General features: G+C 32.5%; 2 protein-coding genes across 3 annotated transcripts; both read left to right on the plus strand.

Moving 5' to 3' along the window:
* The first annotated feature begins 2 nt into the window (after positions 1 to 2).
* On the plus strand, positions 3 to 1,866 carry LOC117156993 (methylenetetrahydrofolate reductase (NADPH)). 2 transcript variants are annotated; one of them, XM_076622095.1, is made up of 5 exons: positions 3 to 205; positions 276 to 493; positions 590 to 750; positions 825 to 1,179; positions 1,694 to 1,866. In XM_076622095.1, exons 1-4 carry the CDS (start codon positions 3 to 5, stop codon positions 1,149 to 1,151), a joined length of 909 nt encoding a protein of 302 aa, XP_076478210.1. In that variant the 3' UTR covers positions 1,152 to 1,179; positions 1,694 to 1,866. The 2 variants fall into 2 exon arrangements, with proteins under 2 accessions (XP_076478210.1, XP_033190486.2); XM_033334595.2 differs by having other exon boundaries at positions 825 to 1,147; positions 1,226 to 1,866.
* Positions 1,726 to 16,199, plus strand: kdn (citrate synthase). The gene is made up of 4 exons (XM_033334594.2): positions 1,726 to 1,866; positions 13,022 to 13,177; positions 13,913 to 14,836; positions 14,925 to 16,199. Exons 1-4 carry the CDS (start codon positions 1,822 to 1,824, stop codon positions 15,189 to 15,191), a joined length of 1,392 nt encoding a protein of 463 aa, XP_033190485.1. The 5' UTR covers positions 1,726 to 1,821; the 3' UTR covers positions 15,192 to 16,199.
* Positions 16,200 to 18,995: the final 2,796 nt, after the last annotated feature.

Genomic DNA, 18,995 nt, shown 5'->3' on the forward strand with positions numbered 1-18,995 from the left:
AAATGAAAAAATTTGTGTCGAAAGATAAAGTGCACGATCCATGTATTGATGACGAATGTGATAATATTGCAGATCATTTTCGGTCTGTAGATACTAAACGCGAAATGATTGATTTAAGAAAAAAGCTACAAGATATAATCAAGACAGATGCTATATTTTGTAGTTTCGAGATGATGCCTGTAATAAGTAAGGATCTTTTGCAAAGGTTTGTATGTTATGTATTTAATAATGCTTAATCTATCTATGTTTCTATAAATAAAAATTTTTGTTACTAGCTTTTTTACAGAAATGAATAAGTACCATCCACTTTTTTATGCATTAACATGGCATAAAAATGATATGAAAGATTATTTGTCTTTAGATATATTTAATATACTCCCAAATAACACGCTCCTTCATCTTATAGCTAAAGATTTAACTTCCACTGATGTAAAAATTATATTAAAGGAAGCATTAGAACATGGCATACGTAATATTTTTGTGTTAAGGGGTGGTAATTGAGAATTGTTATAAAATGTTTCATGTTTAAAAGACTCTATTTATGAGATGAAAGTTTTCATATTAATTGGATTTTGTAAAACAATTTTAGATTCTACAAAGTCAAATAGTGAATTTTCACATGCAATTGACTTAGTACGTTTTATAAGGAATCAATTTGGTAATATATTTTGTATATGCATTGCTGGTTATCCAGAAATGCATCCAGAATCATCGTCTAAAGAAATGGATTTGATTTATTTGAAAGAAAAAGTAATTAATTTCTTTCACTTTATTATTTATTTATATATATAAAACGAATATGTTAACATTAATTTTATTTAAAGGTTGATGCTGGTGCAAATTTTATTATCACACAAATTGTCTTTGAAGCAAGTATTTTTATTAAATTTGTGAGTGATTGTAAAAACATCGGAATTAATATTCCAATTATCCCAGGTATTTTTCCAATTTTGAATTATACATGTCTCCAAAAAATGGCCAGAATTTGTAATATCAAAATACCTAAAATTATTTTAAATACTTTGGAATGTATAAAAGATAATGACGAAGAAGTACACAATTATGCAGTAGAAATAGCTACAAATATTATAAAAAAAATTATTGCAAGTAAAACTGCTTGTGGATTCCATTTCTTCACATTAAATAAGTAATTGTTCACTCTAATAGAAAACATATAACGTAAGATGTGCTTATTTATATTTATTTATATATTTATGAATTGTAGACCATCATTATCATTGGAGATATGTGATAAACTTAATATCTTTCACTAATTTTGCTTGAAAATGGAAGAAGTTTAAACAACTAAATAATTCTATTACTAAGATAAATAATAGTAAATATGGGAGTCTGCATATGATCTTAACAAATATATCGGTTTAAATGTATTCATATTACGCGCCAAATTTCTCATTAATTACCAATTCTCGAAACTCTCTATACTGGAACAACAGTGAAATATTATATTAAATTTATTACACGAATGACATAGGATCTCTATTAAAATTTATTGTACATTTTAATCTCTATGAATGTACTCTTCTACATTTCGCTTTTCAATTTTTTTAAAGTACTTATCAAGAATAGTTATAAAGTTAATTTTGATATTTTCCATGAACATAACATGGCAGATTTATATGTAGACATTAAATGATCCTTTGGAAACACTAACTGTTTTGCGCATGCGCGATAGAAATATTTGTGACGAACGAAGAGAGCAGTTAGTTGAGTTGGGCGCCAGAGCTCCGCGTGGTCAGTTGGATAGTTGGTGTGACAGTAACAAGAAAGAGGAAGGATCCATAAGCCAGGATATAAAGAACAATGGCACTCTTCCATTTCAGTCCAAAACGTTGCTTGGAAGTTCAGGTGCGTGGTAAATGAATTTACCAAAAATTGATTGGTCTTAGTACACAATATGATATTTGAATGATTCCTAAACCACTTCACGTTGTTCCGGTGCGAAATTCGAAAGACAAGCAGGTGTTTAACGTGCATCATTATTTTTTGTAATAATAGTTGATAATTTTTAATAGATAGTCATATAAAAATAAATGTTTTTTTTATTATTTATCTCTTTCGAAATGCTAGAACCTTGCACCGTTTAGAGCTAAGACGCTATTCGGTTTGGCTATGTGGTTCTGGGTACCAAGTATGTAGTAGGCGTTCTATCGACCAATAGTCTAGTAACTAAACACGATCAAAACTGTCGGTATACAAATTTACAAATTTATAGCAAATCATCTATGTTAATGATATCTAGACAAAATATTGGGTCATGTTTGTTGATTCGATAGATAAAATGTGCTATAAAATAAACTGTGAAAGGTTTTTCTCGAAGCTGTTCGACGTATTGAGCGTGTGCTCAGAACACCTTTACAAAACTCCAACAATGCACATTATTTTGGGGCAATATCTCTAACATGGATGCAGCTTATTATTAATCGAATCGTTGCATTTAGTGGCGATATGAAATATTATGGAAACCATAAAATGAATATATATTGATCAATTGTTTAAAACTGTACATTGAATTACATATCGAGTGATATAAGGTTTACCTGACCGACAGAACTTGGCATTAATTTAGACAAGCTTGATAGCCTGATATGTTACGTAATAAATTTTTAAACGATGCATAATTATTGATTACTATTTATCGTAAGTTAGAGACCGGACATATTAATTGAGCCGTAATTATGATGATTTTTAATTAATACTCATAAAGGTAGAATTAACTAAATATTTTAACTATTGTTTTACATTTCGAACATTTATAAATGAAATTGTCGAATTGAAATGTAAATGTGTATAGCAGCAGTGGACACTCACAATTCGCATGAATGAAGTTTTGATACAAGTTGACATATCCTCTTTGTCCTAATCGATGAAAACACAGAATTCCCCGTGATCGCGTATATGATAGGGAAAAACAATGCAAGATACATAATATATTTGCTTTGTTCGTTGATGTGAAAATTAGAAGGTTAATCTAGTGAAAATTTGAAAGCTGTCAGTCTATTTTTGCTGTAGCGACTTATCGCGATAATACTTGATATATAATACAAAATATGTGAGAATCTCTTACGTCGATACACATGTCCATTGAGAAGTGCACGACATTATAATTTCGTAAGGTATCACAATTTTAGAACGAATTCGAGGTCAAAATCTGTGTTGTCCTTGTAATCTTCCTTCATGATGTCCCTGACAAATATTTGCTTACCGATGAAACTTCGAATTGATCATATAACTTTTTCGATATTACTATCCAAAATTGTACACACATCCGGTTTTAATTTCTATTAATTCTTCTTCCTCAGTTTTATGAAGGGAATTAGATACATTGAAACTGATTTTTAGGAAAATATATTAATATTTGATTAAATTATAAGTTTGATTATTGGAGTCATAGAAAGACTGAATGAATAGTTTCATACAAAGTGTATGTATATCTACTGTAACTTTTGGCACATTTAGAAACTCTTCGCTCAACTTGTAGATGGCTCGCCGATTACCTAATGTTATAGATATATAAACGTGACCTTCGGATCATGTAACGTGCTACTACTTCAAAACCATTTCTTCCTTTTCTCTCTCCTATACAATATAAAATCGTTTATTATTGTCACTTATCATTAAGTAATATAACTTGACAATATCCTAATATAGCAAAAACTTTAGTTTATATATAGAAGAATTTATTGGCAATATGGTCGCAATGAAAATTTCCGCTACAGGAAAAAGTTGGATTTCATTGTGTTTTACTCATTTTACTTGTCATATCTTCTTCTAATCTGTATCAAATTCTTACAATTCAATTAAAAAAAATTACAGATTCTTTATTGCATATTCTATATTGGAAAGGTACTACAAAGTATATTAAGAAGTAAGAGTTAAAGCTAAACGTACAGTTGTCGACAAGACGATTGAATTTCAGGGTTAATAAAAATTGGATCATGCATGACACCCCCTTCTCGGTCATTTTGGCGCCATTTGACGATTATATGGCGCGAAATCAATTAGATAATTGTAGTTTACGGGTGTGTTGTATCTGGCAATGCCCTTCAAATGTTTTTTAGTTATGCAATTAATGATAATGAGCAGTATGAGCTCTTCTATGTATAATAATGAGCAAAATTCAACACACACTCTTTAAAACAATAATTTTTTTAAATTCAACCAACTGACTTAATTTTTTTGAGAAGTTAAAAGGATTACTTTACTAGATGCGTAAAAATGTTTCGAAGAAATTACAATCGTTGTTTGGCCGGAATCAGGCCAAAAAAAGTAAAGGTTGCTTTTTAAGAATTTTTTTTAGATTTAAACAACACGTTATGAAGATTTGTGATCATAGTCAGAAATATACAGGGTGTTCCAATTTTTTTCGGTCAAACGTTGTCAGTATATTCAAGGGGCCAAGAGAAGGAAAAAATTGTCATATAAATATATGTTATTGGGAGCATTGTTAAAGAGTTAACAAAAAAGAAAGATATGCGAAATGAGCGGCAATGAACATGCGTTACTACGATACAAAGTATAAATAGACCGAGAATACTTACATCTAGCAATAGTCAAGAGATATCATAATACCTCTACAACTTAAACTACAATTCCATTTCAAAATGTTCGCCAATATAAGACAACTGTCGATACAAGATTAGCAGTGACAAAAAATTGGATTTTTATTCTTCGAAGTTCCCGTTTATTGCTCGTTGAAGTTAGAAGTAGTAGAAGTATTATATCTCCTGACAACTGCTAGATGTAAGTATTCCTGACCTATTCATATTTTGTACCATAATAACGCACAATTTCGTATATAGTTTTTTTTTGTTATAACTCTTTTCTGGTTGGAGTGACATATGCTTATATCACATTTTTTTCTTATCTTGACTTGTAAAAATATACTGACAATGTTTGACCGAAAAAAACTGGGACATCCTGCATATGTTGAGAATTTTATCATTGCAAGGTGATGTAAGGATCTGCAGATTTTAGGACAGAAATCGTGAAAGCTGCGATTTTCGCCATTTTTAATTGTTTATAATTCATAACAACGTTAATCGATTCCGATGAAATTTTCAATATATACCTATACAGGGTGGTTGGTAACTGGTGGTACAAGCGGAAAGGGGGTGATTCTATGCGAAAAAAGAAGTCGAAAATATAGAATAAACATTTTTCGTTTGAGGCTTTGTTTTCGAGAAAATCGTCTTTGAATTTTCGCTCGGTACGCGTGCACTTTATCGCGTCTCGTTATAACGGATCTCACTGTAGATCGTTGTCTTGATGGAAAAATTTAAAAAAGAAAAAAAAAAGAAAAAAATTTTTATTCTATATTTTTGACTTCTTTTTTCGCGTAGAATCACCCCCTTTCCACTTGTACCACCAGTTACCAACCACCCTGTATAACTGACAAATCTATAAAACGAATTGTTTAAATTTTCATAACAGGCTCAGATAAAAGAGTTGTGAAAGATGATCCTTACTATTTCCTTCGGAATTTCATTTTTTTTTCTTTTTCAAATTTCCTTTCAAATTGCTCAAAATCATATTTTTATATGTCACCTGATAAACTAATCCTTCTAATATAAAAAAAAAAATCGTCATTTGATCGAATTTTAGAAAATTAATTTTATTTCAAAGTGCGGTGTTCAGTTTTGCTCATTACTGTGAATGTTGCGAACATATTCGTCATATACCTGTCATATACTTATTCATGCAGATTATGATAAGATAAAAAAATGACCCGTTCACAACAACAAATTTCGCTGATATTTCACTTTCCTGCTTATGGAATTGAACGAACAAGAAATTAATAAAATATATCGTATTCGGCGGACAATTTTAACTGCTTATAGGATTGTTTTTTACCTTTTGAAAAATGGATCAAATTATAAAATTTCACTTGATGTTAAAAGAAATTCGAAAAATAGTTCATTTGGAAAAACCACAAAAGAGAGAAAAAGAAAGTTAACAGGAAATCTATATAATATTCATATAATTAACATCGATGGTTTACTTCTGAAGTGTTTTTAATAATTTACCCAGCAGATGCCATGGTTCGATGTGCAATAAAATTTACTCCTTCTCAAATTCTTTTGTTTTTCCTTTAAATAAATATAAATTCATTTAGATATCGGTAATTATGTATGTATATAAATATACAGGGTGGTTGGTAACTGCTGGTACAAGCGGAAAGGGGGTGATTCTACGCGAAAAAAGAAGTCGAAAAAGTAGAATAAAAATTAAAAAAAAAATTTTTTTTTTTTTTAATTTTTCCATCGAGACAACGATCTACAGTGAGATCCGTTATAACGGGACGTGGTAAAGTGCACGCGTACCGAGCTAAAATTCAAGGTCAATTTTCTCGAAAACAAAGCGTCAAACGAAAAATTTTTATTCTATATTTTCGACTTCTTTTTTCGCATCGAATCACCCCCTTTCCGCTTGTACCACCAGTTACTAACCACCCTGTATATAAGTATACAGTCTGAAATAAGTTAACCTGTATATTCTATAGCTAACAGACGATGTGTTTTTGGCCTGCTAATCGATATTTATTTAGTTTGTCGTCATTGAGTTTTTTAGAAAATTAATCTTGCGATTGCCATTACTACTTGTACAATGATTCATTTTGATTATCGTCGACTCTGATAAGCGGTAGTTAAGATATTGTTGTCGTAACACATATTTGTTTTTTTTGACTCGCACAAGGATTTGATTAGATTTTACGATTCAGTTTAATTTAATTTCACAATTTATTTGTTTCGTCCAATTTCGAAAACTCTTTCGTACCCGTATTGCTCAAAAACGGTTTCAAGTATGTCGAAAAATTTAGAATTCCTTAGCGAGCACGCAGAAACTTGCTCATAATGAGGATCGGTGTAGTAAAGAAAGGAGAACTGGTTCTCGCCAAGAACACGGTGATGTCAGCCTACTTTCAATCGAGAGAGGAAATAAGGTCAGAGATCTTCATTTCGCTGAAATGTGCATTCGCATATTTTCTTCGTACTTCAATTTCCGTATTATGGAAGAGATCGGCCATGAAACGAGTAGAAATGAAAATTCATTTTATATGACGTCACTGTGGTCACGGAAAATTCAGACTCTCGAGTAGATTAAGATAACCTCGACTTGCACCAACGAAATTTATATTTCATATCGATAAATGAAATGTCTAAAGACACGTGATTCGATCGTTTTGACTGATTGAATTAATAAATATCGACAAAATGACTAATTTATTCGAGTTTATCAATAAGAAACTAAATTGTAATCGCGATAACATATTAATGAGTAATGCGATTGACCTAATGCACGCGAATAATCCGGCACATATAACATTCGCGCCTGTACCCAAAGTTCAACGATAAAACCATAGAATGGCTGGACTGTAGGAATGTATCGTTGTTCGTTGGTTGCGACATCGTGTGAATTTTTGCTATACCATAAATTGCCCGTTCATTACCAAGACACTAGGGCCTCGTATTTCTTAAAATTCAAACTTCTTTAGCTTTTTTTTTGCTATTTTTATAACTGAATCGTAATATATAGACAGGTATAATAGCCGATTAATGGCAAGTTAATGAATTTATGCAACTATTATCGTTATTCTAGTAGCTGATTATTTAAACAAGATGTCCCGAGTTGTATAATAGCGAGATGGCGAGATTCAGGCACATAATCGTGCTTACGTATTAAGGAATGGACTTTTAGAAAGAAGTCATCGTAATACCACATGCGTCAGCACGCATAAATCACTGAAAACTAGAGAGAATTTAAATGATTACTGGTGCAAGTAATGTCATTGTCGGTCACATGGTGTGAAGCGAATCGCGCGCGATGCGTGACGTCAAATCTGTGAATACATATATTGTGAACACGTGGGATGATAATCTCTGTTCATCGTGACATAACCAATTCACAGATCCAAAATTTAATTGACCACTCGATCTCGTTGTTCTTTTCACTCTTTCAGACGTACGTTAATATTATATGTCGGCGAATCGCGGGCTAAAATCGGTCGCAAACATATAACACGTAGAATATTTATATAATTTGAAAACATTATCACACTTTGTTTTACAAATGTTATCTGGTTAAGTATCGTTGTAATCTGTTGGCCGATAATCTGTTGTAGTAGATTTATATTACCAAGATATTTAATTATAGCTGACTACCAGGATCTAATCTTTGTTGCACATTTAACTAGACGCCTAAACACATAAATCAACCTCATGTTTAGTTGAGATTAGAACACTATTAAGAAACAACGTATTACATTTTACCTTTATCGTTATCTATATCTATGCAGGCAGTATCTTCACATAAGGAAAAAAAACGCTAGCGTTAGAGCATCTTATGAATTAATTTAAGTTATATCTGTATTTATCATTAATAAACTTGATTTATCATCATAAGAGTATAATGCTTTCAACTATCTTGTACGAGTTGAATATCTTTTAGCACTTACGATAGAGCTAATCGGATGAGTGGTAAACGAGTTTCAGGTTGGAAATCAATTTCTTCGATCGACCTATGCATTACTAAAGTCCTCTCCTTACCAATACCAGTAGCGAATAAAAATAAATCATTTCACAAATGATTCTAATTGCATCGTATTGAAATTTCCATATCATCGCTCGATAATTTCAATTTTATTAACATTTAAGCGCCGATCATAGGAAAGCTTCACGTGATACCAGTTTGTCTCATATATCTTGCTAGTCGTATAAAATTAAGAATTCGATTACATGTAATTTTGGAAGGTTTTACTTGATTAAGAATTACGATAAATTATTATGCTTACTATTGTTGTATTTACATATTTATTCGTCATTAAACGTATAACTTACATATGTATACATATGTATAACTGATAATTCAAGGTCAACGAATATGTTTCCTATTGTCCTCTACATTTTTTGTTTTCTATAGTATTGAGGATAAAACGAAGTGACTTGCACGCGATGAAGGAAAAGTCACGATATGTTACGATCATATAGCATAATGTATGTACACACGTAACAGGCCATCTGTGCTATTATGATAATACAAGATAATACATGATTTACATACACAAGTTCAGAGATATTTATCTTTCGTATCGACGCTAATCAAAACTTTCCAGGTTTTTATATGCGATTTATCCGATCTGGCTAAACATTCAATCAGGCGATATATTTTGTTGGAAAGTTTAAATGTTATTGTGGTTGTTAGACTAATAAATATTCTAACGATTCAACGAAAGAAACGGAGTAGACTATATTTATTTTTTGTCATTCAAAATTTATATAAGATAAAGCAGAGAATATAAAAATAAGATAGCATTGACAAAAGTAAGATTGGAATCCAGATGTATAAATATTGAATATTACTTAAGTATTAATTATGTAGAAATTGGTACACCAACTCGTGTAAACTACCTAACGCTACGTAATACCATTTATTCATTACGAGATATCTCGAGTAATATTTTACACGAGCAAGGAATCAAGTATTGAACTTTGTTCGTAGGCAGCTAATTATCGCTTATCATAAAAAGTTGGGACTTTGTAAAAGTGGACGCTATGTTACTGTAAGTTGATATTTCTCCTTTTTCCTTACTTTCTTCTTGTTTCATCACATCAGTTACATCGCTTTATTTTTACTCGCGCGTAAAAAAAGAAAAATATATGAAAAATGAAATGTATTTCAAGCTATTCTCGGATCGATTTATAAATTGCAAGGATTATATCGGAAATACAGTGAAAGTTTACGGTGAAAGTTTCTGATTCGGATTCTGAACTCATGTTAGTCTTCTCTTGACTTACAGCAGTGACAATTTTAATTATAGTCATTTAACGCAATTCTTAAAGAGAAAAGATACAATTAACTAACTAGAATTCATCGTATACTCGTTACTGAGAGATTACAAATATTTCCAAGATAGTAAAGCGACAGTTATATTTTACATCGTATTCCGATATATTTCAATCGAAATAATGTTTCTTTACGTGATTTATTTTCCTTTTACTAGTAATCAATCAATACAAATAGATAAATAGAATTAGCATTTCTAGTGAAATTTTAATATTTCCACTCGATCAACTGATCATCATCAACCTGATTCACAGCGATACGCATAACGGAAATAAAAGTCAGTCTCAATCTATTCAATTAGTATTTCGTTACATCGTTGTGGTTACCACCTGATATCCGTCTTATGTTACGTACCGAGTATATTGTTACTTGCAGTTGAAGCAATACATTCTTGGAATGTGAACGGAACAACGCACAGATTGAGTTGTAAACTCGCTTTATCCTTATGTTGCAGTTCGATAAGCAACATTATCCAGGTATTTGATTTTGTTCGACGGAGCTAAGCCATCGAAAGTAATTAAGAAAATTATACAGGGTGGTTGGTAACTGGTGGTACAAGCGGAAAGGGGGTGATTCTACGCGAAAAAAGAAGTCGAAAATATTTTCGTTTGACGCTTTGTTTTCGAGAAAATCGACTTTGAATTTTCGCTCGGTACGCGTGCACTTTACCACGTCTCGTTATAACGGATCTCACTGTAGATCGTTGTCTCGATGGAAAAATTAAAAAAAAAATTTTTATTCTATATTTTCGACTTCTTTTTTCGCGTAGAATCATCCCCTTTCCGCTTGTACCACCAGTTACCAACCATCCTGTATATTCAAACACTCTTATGGCCATGTACATGGAATAATCAATACTTTTTATATTAAAATACTACTACGTCGAGTATTTATTTTTAATTTTTAACATTACTTTCACTCATAGCAACCAACACTTAGAATAATAGAACGGTTATCTACAAACCGGATAATTAATTCACTCAATTATCATGGAAGCGATTATTCAAAAATTTAAAATTACAATCCAAAGTTTCCAATCAAATAATTCTTCAAATTAACCAAAGATCAATTCGTATATAAAATCGTGACATTTCGTACGACACCTTAAATTTCGCACGTCCCGGTGAAACGTATGTAATCATTTTTTTAACATTGAATATCCTCGTGTTGCGAAGGACACATTCTTTGCATCCAATTTCCTTATCACGTGTGCATTATGTAGTGTAGGTCAAATTATAGAACACGTAAAACTACTTATTTTTAGTCATAAACCACTTGGAACCCTGGCCTGTATCCAGATGTAACATTCCGTATACATGTACGTATTTAATAACGTCTAGGTGAACCCTTGCACTTATAAATACAATACGCTAGCCAAAAAAAGAACAACGTAATTCTAAAATATAGCACCGGCACAAATCATTTGCTATAGAACGAATTCTTTTTCATAAGAACAGATATAGAATTATTATGTAACAGGATCAACTTTCGTGTTATAATTAAACAATACTTTCGAGATACTATTTTCGTTTAATGATAAATCATTAAATCACGCGTATATAATTGCGAGATTTGTATACCTTCGACGCGTATGTAGAGAATCGCGTGCAATGATCTTATAAGATGCATGACAAATTTAATAGAAAGGCCAAGGTCAGTGGCGACTCATATTCAGCATTCATTGTATGTACGTCGAAGATGGTCTCGTCCGGTGTATAGTGTGATCATACAATATTACTACACTCGTAGATGACTCCAGTCAAAAGAAAACACCTATCACTATGATGGACTGAATTTTTGATTTAACAATTTTTCAATAATCTACATTTAAGTATTTCATAACGGGATCATTGTATAACTAGAGACTCTAATTCGATGAAGTCGGTCCAATAATTACGAACACAATTTCTAAAGAGTTCTTTTTAAAAAATTCAATATTATAAACATAGAGGATGTTTGCACGTGATAAAAAATATGAGAAACGATTTTCATACATTCTGTTTTTGATATCGAAATCGATTGAAGTTAAACAAGGAATATCGAAATCCACTAATTCTCACCGGATGTTCCATTTTACTTTTCCGTTGTGATTTCACCTCGACCTAATTCCTCATCGTAAAATGCGGTCACGAATCGATGTTCTCTGCCCCAGCTTTTAGCCTGTATTTACCGTTATCTAGAGATTTCTACGCTAGTCTGTAGACAATGACTTGCTATGGAAATACTTAACGATAAAATAGTATAAAAGATTTAATAATTTAAAAATACGTATAAGAAACAGAGAGACGAATCGTATGATATAATCATCAACGTAACCGACTTACGCGTGTTTCAGAAATAACTTTCTGCCTAACAGTTATGTCGGAACGCGAATAGTTCATTTCAGTTTTATTATCGCGTAGGAGGTATTTATTATAATAGTATTAACTGTATTACTGGAAAGAGAAATGTTTATAAAAAATAATTCAACCTAAGATTATGAAACCTGATATGCAATTATGCTACGCAATGTTAACTGTAATAATTCTTTTAACTTAACGTCTTCCAGTACTTTTTTTCAAGGTCTATGCATTGATAATGAACTCTAACATGGAGCCCCATGACCTCGAGCGAGGCTTGAACGATATATTGAAATTCTCACGAATGATACCGAATTTATATTTCACAAAAAATTGTCTTTATCAATAGCAGACGTTAGCTTTAATATTTTATCACTTTTTTTATTATTATAGACGTCAATTTAAAATGATCACGATATTCGCGCAGGAATTAGCTCTTCACGTGTATTCTTGATCGAGCAAATATATCATTACACGCAATTCGTTCTTTTTACGTAATCCGGCAATTGTCGCCGATTATTCGTTACAACTGGTAGCGCCGATACGTAACATTCTGTCCATAACGAAAATTTAATTACATCCATCAGGTTGAATGAGGAAAATTGTTTTACGATGCCAATAAAATATTTACCTGTCTTCGGACTGTTATCACCACAAAGGCAGAGAATATCGTAATAATTTAATTTTCACGTGTCCTAGTTTCTGTTCTTATTATGTAACAATTAATATTTATGTGAATTAAAGATAATAAGAATTAAAGCGAGATCAAAAAAAAATTCAGAATATAATCCAGAATTAATTTCTTCTTTTGCTTTTTACAGAAGATAACTTCGACCATATTCTTAAGATCATTGAGCGATGCCTCCACCGATCTGAAAAAGGTTCTGGCTGATAAAATTCCAAAGGAGCAGGAGCGTGTCAAGGCTTTTCGTAAACAGCATGGATCCACCAAAGTTGGAGAGGTCACCGTAGACATGGTATGCGTCTGTTCGCGCAATTTCCAGTTATCATGCGTTTTATATACGTTTTACGTACTAAATATCTGACGATGAATAAATTATCATGCATCGCAGCAATATTATTGCAAGAGCGGAACGTCACGCGATGAACGTTACGTATTAACATATTAAGCCACGTGGAAGATAAGGAATCTCACTATGAAAGACACACTACGAGTTATTTTTTGTGACATTGATAAATGTCTCGCGAGTGGGTGATAAAGACCATGAAATCAGCGCGTATGCCGCGTGCTTATCATGTGATCGCAATATACATATATAGGCAGGCTTTTAGGTTGCGGGTAAAATTCTGGCTGCCTAATAATCGGAGAATAAAATCTCGCAATTTCTATATCAATACTCGATGAACTTTATTCCTTGTACATCGCGTTCTTAGAGATTTTTTAGTAGCGATCGAATTCTTTGTGTTTAATGAGATCCAACCAAGCAAGAAATTATGCTACAATATGAGACATCTTTCCTTTTTGCCTCTTTTGCCTTTATTTTCTATGATACTTTATACGTTTCTCGCTCTATTCTTATTTATAAAATCAAATCATGATAGATGTGAAGGTAACATTTAGGCCAGTCCAAAGTGCGGCTCCTGTGGTCGTTACATCAGACATCAATGTCAATGAACACATCTCCTCTTTTTTCTCCTATCTTTTTTCGCCTGATGTTGATATCGCGTGATAACTTTTCGTTACTTTTTAGATGTATGGTGGTATGCGTGGAATTAAAGGACTTGTATGGGAACCGTCGGTCCTGGATCCTGAAGAAGGTATTAGATTCCGAGGAAAGTCGATTCCAGAATGTCAGAAGCTTCTACCAAAAGCTAAGGGTGGTGAGGAACCGCTTCCAGAAGGTTTGTTCTGGCTTCTGATTACTGGCGACGTTCCCACGGATGCCCAAGTGAAAGCAGTCTCTCAAGAATGGGCCTCCCGAAGCGCATTACCTGATCACGTAGTCAAAGCTCTGAACAACTTCCCCAAATCGCTTCACCCCATGACTCAATTCTCCGCCGCTATTACTCTTCTAAATAGCGAGAGTGAATACGTGAAAGCGTATACGGGAGGTGTACACAAGACCAAATATTGGGAAACCGTTTACGAAGATTCGATGAATTTGATCGCTAAATTACCCGTAGTGGCTGCCACAATCTACAGAAATATTTACAAGGGTGGTAAAGGCTTGGGATCCGTCGATGCGGGAAAAGATTGGTCTTGGAATTTCGCGAACATGCTCGGTTACGACAATCCACAATTCATCGAACTTATGCGCTTATACCTAACGATCCACTCTGATCACGAAGGTGGAAATGTATCTGCACACACAACTCACTTGGTAGGTTCGGCATTGTCTGATCCGTATTTGTCATTTGCCGCTGGAATGAACGGCTTGGCTGGTCCTCTCCATGGTCTTGCAAATCAAGAAGTGTTGGTATGGCTAGAAAAGTTGCGCGCTCAAGTTGGAGACAGTCCCAGTGACGATAAGCTGAAGGAATTTATTTGGAACACGTTGAAGAGCGGTCAAGTCGTTCCTGGATACGGTCATGCCGTACTGAGAAAGACTGATCCTAGATATACATGCCAGAGAGAATTTGCATTGAAACACTTGCCGGATGACAAACTGTTCAAGGTAAAATTTCAGAATGAATAATTTCTTTAGGATTTGTATTAAGCTTTTAGCTTGTTGTCTATTAATGATTATATTTTTATATTTTCAGCTTGTTTCCCAAGTATACAAAGTAGTTCCACCCATTCTTTTGGAAACTGGCAAGGTAAAGAACCCATGGCCAAATGTAGATGCTCATTCGGGAGTTCTACTGCAATACTATGGAATGAAAGAGATGAATTATTACACCGTCCTGTTCGGAGTATCGCGTGCTCTTGGTGTTCTGGCGTCCCTTGTTTGGGATCGAGCTCTCGGTCTTCCCATAGAAAGGCCCAAATCTCTAAGCACTGATCTTCTCATGAAATCTGTCAAAGCCTAAACAACTTTATTTATGAAAAATCGGTGTCACCTTTTAAGTTTGTGACACACCACCATCATGATTTCAAAAGTAAAGAACTGACTGCTTTCTATCATGGTGAAAATGTTATTAATACACAGACAGGTGTAATCTTCTTGAGCTCATTACGAATTCATTTTAAATGACTTCAAGGAAGTCGTTTTAATTGTTGAATCTTATCAAAAAGATGTAAAATTAGGTATCGTCTCACGTAACGATATGTGCTTCGAATGTAAACACATTAAAAATAGGTTTCGCAGTTTACTGTATCGCAAAAACTTTTAATAACGTGTTCATTCACCTTTTTCTGTTGACAATGCAGATTTCGTGTAAAGGAGGTAGAGTTTTTGCGATATACTATAAGCTACGAAAAAGATTCATCCGTTAAATATAGTTTAACTGCCAAACCCTTTAAAAAGATGTAATATGCCCATTAGCGATAAACACAATTCATTGTAAATATATTTGCCACTTTGTTTAATTTATAGAGCGGCGATTTTAGAAATAAAAGTGACGTAATTCATTATACAGTTAGTAAATCATTAAAACGTTCACTACAAAGCTAAATATGCGTAGTGAAGGTTTTTCAAATATTGTAAATTGAACAGACACTGCCAAAAAAATATCAGAAATTTTAGAATATACATTGAATCACAATAATTATCCTTACGGCTATTATTACGTGATTACTAAATACCGTTTTACCAGCAGAAGTCTGCAAAATATAATGGCTCTTAGTAAACTATGTAAAATACAAAATAAATAGAGCTAATAAAATATGTAAAAAATGTTGCAGTGTTTGCGCACCAGTTGTTGATTTTAGATTCTTTAACAACATTAAAAACTCGGCTCAATCACATCGATCTACTTCGGTGAACTTAAATTTTAAAAAATGATGACTAGTGGTAAACCCACTGTTACAAGAATGAGTGAGTGTGTGCGATACTTTATTTATAAAGAACGTGAAAATAAACAAATCTTTCAAAAGTATATCTGGCTTTTTTTGGCACTTTAGGATAAACAATTGAAATATAAAAATATAAGATAAGTAAATATTTTCAATTTATTTTTTGTGACTTGTATTTTTATTTCATTTTGAATTATTTATTTTTAATTGTTATTCGTATATCAAAAGAACAAATAGAATATAGTAGATTATATAGTTTAAGATTATACAATACATAGTATAAGAATTTTAAAACAAAAATATAAAAAGCTTACTGTTCTTACTCTTATTACAATAATTCTATTATTCGTTATTGTGAACCACGTAAAGAAATATTCCAAAACCAATACTCAATGAGTACCAAATCACCGTACATTTCGTCGGCATTTTTGTAAAATTATCGCGCATGATTTAGTACAATTTAGATGATAACAGCGTGCGGTGTTACCGTGGGTTGTTTGCAAACCGCCTAACGATGTAATATGATTTTCGACACTGATAATGTATCGAATGAGAGTCATCCTTTAAATTCATCGTACTCGCCAAAATAAGATGCTTCAAGGTCCGCGCCTTAATCTGTTACGAGCTTTTCTATTTGCGCTTGAACTCTATCAAATTAAAGTTTTAAAGCATATATATATACATGTATTTCGCTACATGAAGTTTCTATCAAATGTTTAAAGCGAATTAATATTGACCAATTCAGAGGAATTTATCTAAACAAATTGGACCACTTAACGAATATTAATGTACTTGATCTACATAAATGACTATGAAAAATTACTGCAACGAATGAACTGTATATTATGTAAAAAAATTCAATATCGTATACACAGAGAAGGTTTGCTCAAGAAACAGTCGAGAAACGATTTTATTCATTCTGCTTTTGGAATCAAACGGTCCAAGTTATGCAACGATTGTCAAAATCTACAGATTGTTACCAGCTTTATCTTCCCATCGTGGTTTCATCTTGACCATTTTTTTGACCTGCAGACAATTCCCCGTGCTCGATAGGAATGCTCAACTATAGTAAAGTATGAAAAACCTAATAGTTTAAAAACATCTGTAAAAAGAAATGTCCAATAATATAATCATTGACATAACCGTCGCATGCAATTCCGAAATAATTTCTTTTTTGTCGCGCTAAAATCTAGATGATTAATTTTATAACGTAAAAGGTTTATCAATATCAACTGTATTACTGAAAATAAAAATGTGTTGATAAGAACTCAAAAAGGGGGAACAATAATATGCATTAAACAGGCAGAAAAGATATTACCGTCTATCTTCGTGGATTATGAGATCTAATATGTATAATTATGTTGTTTGATATCAACCGTCATAATTCTTCTAATTTTTGAGTTTCCGGCACGTTTTCGCAAGATCGACGCATTGATAATAAACTATAACGCGAGACCCTATGACCTCGAGCGAGTCTTGGATGATATATTGAAATTCTCATGAACGTTGACTCTTTCTAAGCACGAAGCAATGTTCACATTTTGTGTTTTGAAATTATACATTATTCGTAATGGTTAAGAATTTATATTATTTTAATTGAAGAGTTGTATAATATCGGGTCGATATAAAAGAAAATGTATACAGAAAAGTATTTTAATATTTTTCTAACATCACAAAAAATTATAATGTTTTAAACTATTCTATTTTATAAACTTATGGATTTAGGAAGGAAATATAAAAATGGTATTGAATGCGTGTTCTGAAAAAAAATTTTTTTATTAATAGCAAACATCAGTGTTCGTGATCACGACATCCACGCGACAATTAGTACATCGCGTCTATTCTCTAATTCTTCAATCGTACAGAATTGTTCAATAAAATTGGTAAAGTCGATTTTTAAAGTTCTGTACATAACGAGGATTTGACTACATCCATCAAGTCAAGCGAAGAAAATCCAATAAAACCAATAAATATTTACGTCTTCAGATCGTGTGTCCTCGTCACAAAGGCAGAAAATATAAATATAAATAGTTTCTTCCCTTATTACGTAATAATTAGTTTCTGTATAAATTGAAAATAATGCTAAACGTTTGATTTCCTCGCAATGTATGTAACCGAAATTAATAGATTTAAAAAATTTCAGAATACAGCGGTGAATTAATTCCTTTTTCTCGTTTTTACAGAACATAGTCTTGTCCTTATTCATAAGATCAATGAGCAATGCCTTCACCGACCTTAAAAAGATTTTGGCTGAGAAAATTCCTAAAGAACAAGAGCGTGTCGCGGCTTTCCGTAAAAAGTACGGAACCACCAAAGTTGGAGACGTTACCGTGAACATGGTAATTCTTGTTTGTTGTGCAATTCCGACTATATCATTCGTTTTTCTTGTTAAACATCCGATGATGAATAGATTATCGAACGTAACAGCAATGTTATTGCCAGAACGGAACGTTACGTGACAAAAATGATATATTAATAGATTAAGGCACGTAGAAAACACAATACGTATTAACTTTTGTAATGTTCATAGGTGGACGATAAGGACTGTACATATAAACAAATTTGTAGGTTCTCGGAATAATTCTACCCGCCTAACAATCCTAATCTTTGTATCACTTTCTCAATGATTTTCTGGAGGCAATAGAATTCTTTGTGTTTAATTTAACGAGATCTGACTAAGGAAAAAACTTATGCAATAATATGTAAATAAAATATTTTCTCCTTCTTTTCTTTCTTTTTTTCGTATGTTACGTTCTATGCTTATGTTCCTATTCTTATATGCAAAATTAGATTACGAACGATATGAAAGTAGCATTCAAATCAGTTTAAAGTGCGGCTCCTGTAGTCAATAGTCAGAGGTCAATGTCACTGAACATATC

This window comes from Bombus vancouverensis, chromosome 10 (assembly GCF_051014615.1).
Source record: "Bombus vancouverensis nearcticus chromosome 10, iyBomVanc1_principal, whole genome shotgun sequence".
Classification (NCBI taxonomy): Eukaryota; Metazoa; Arthropoda; class Insecta; order Hymenoptera; family Apidae; genus Bombus; species Bombus vancouverensis.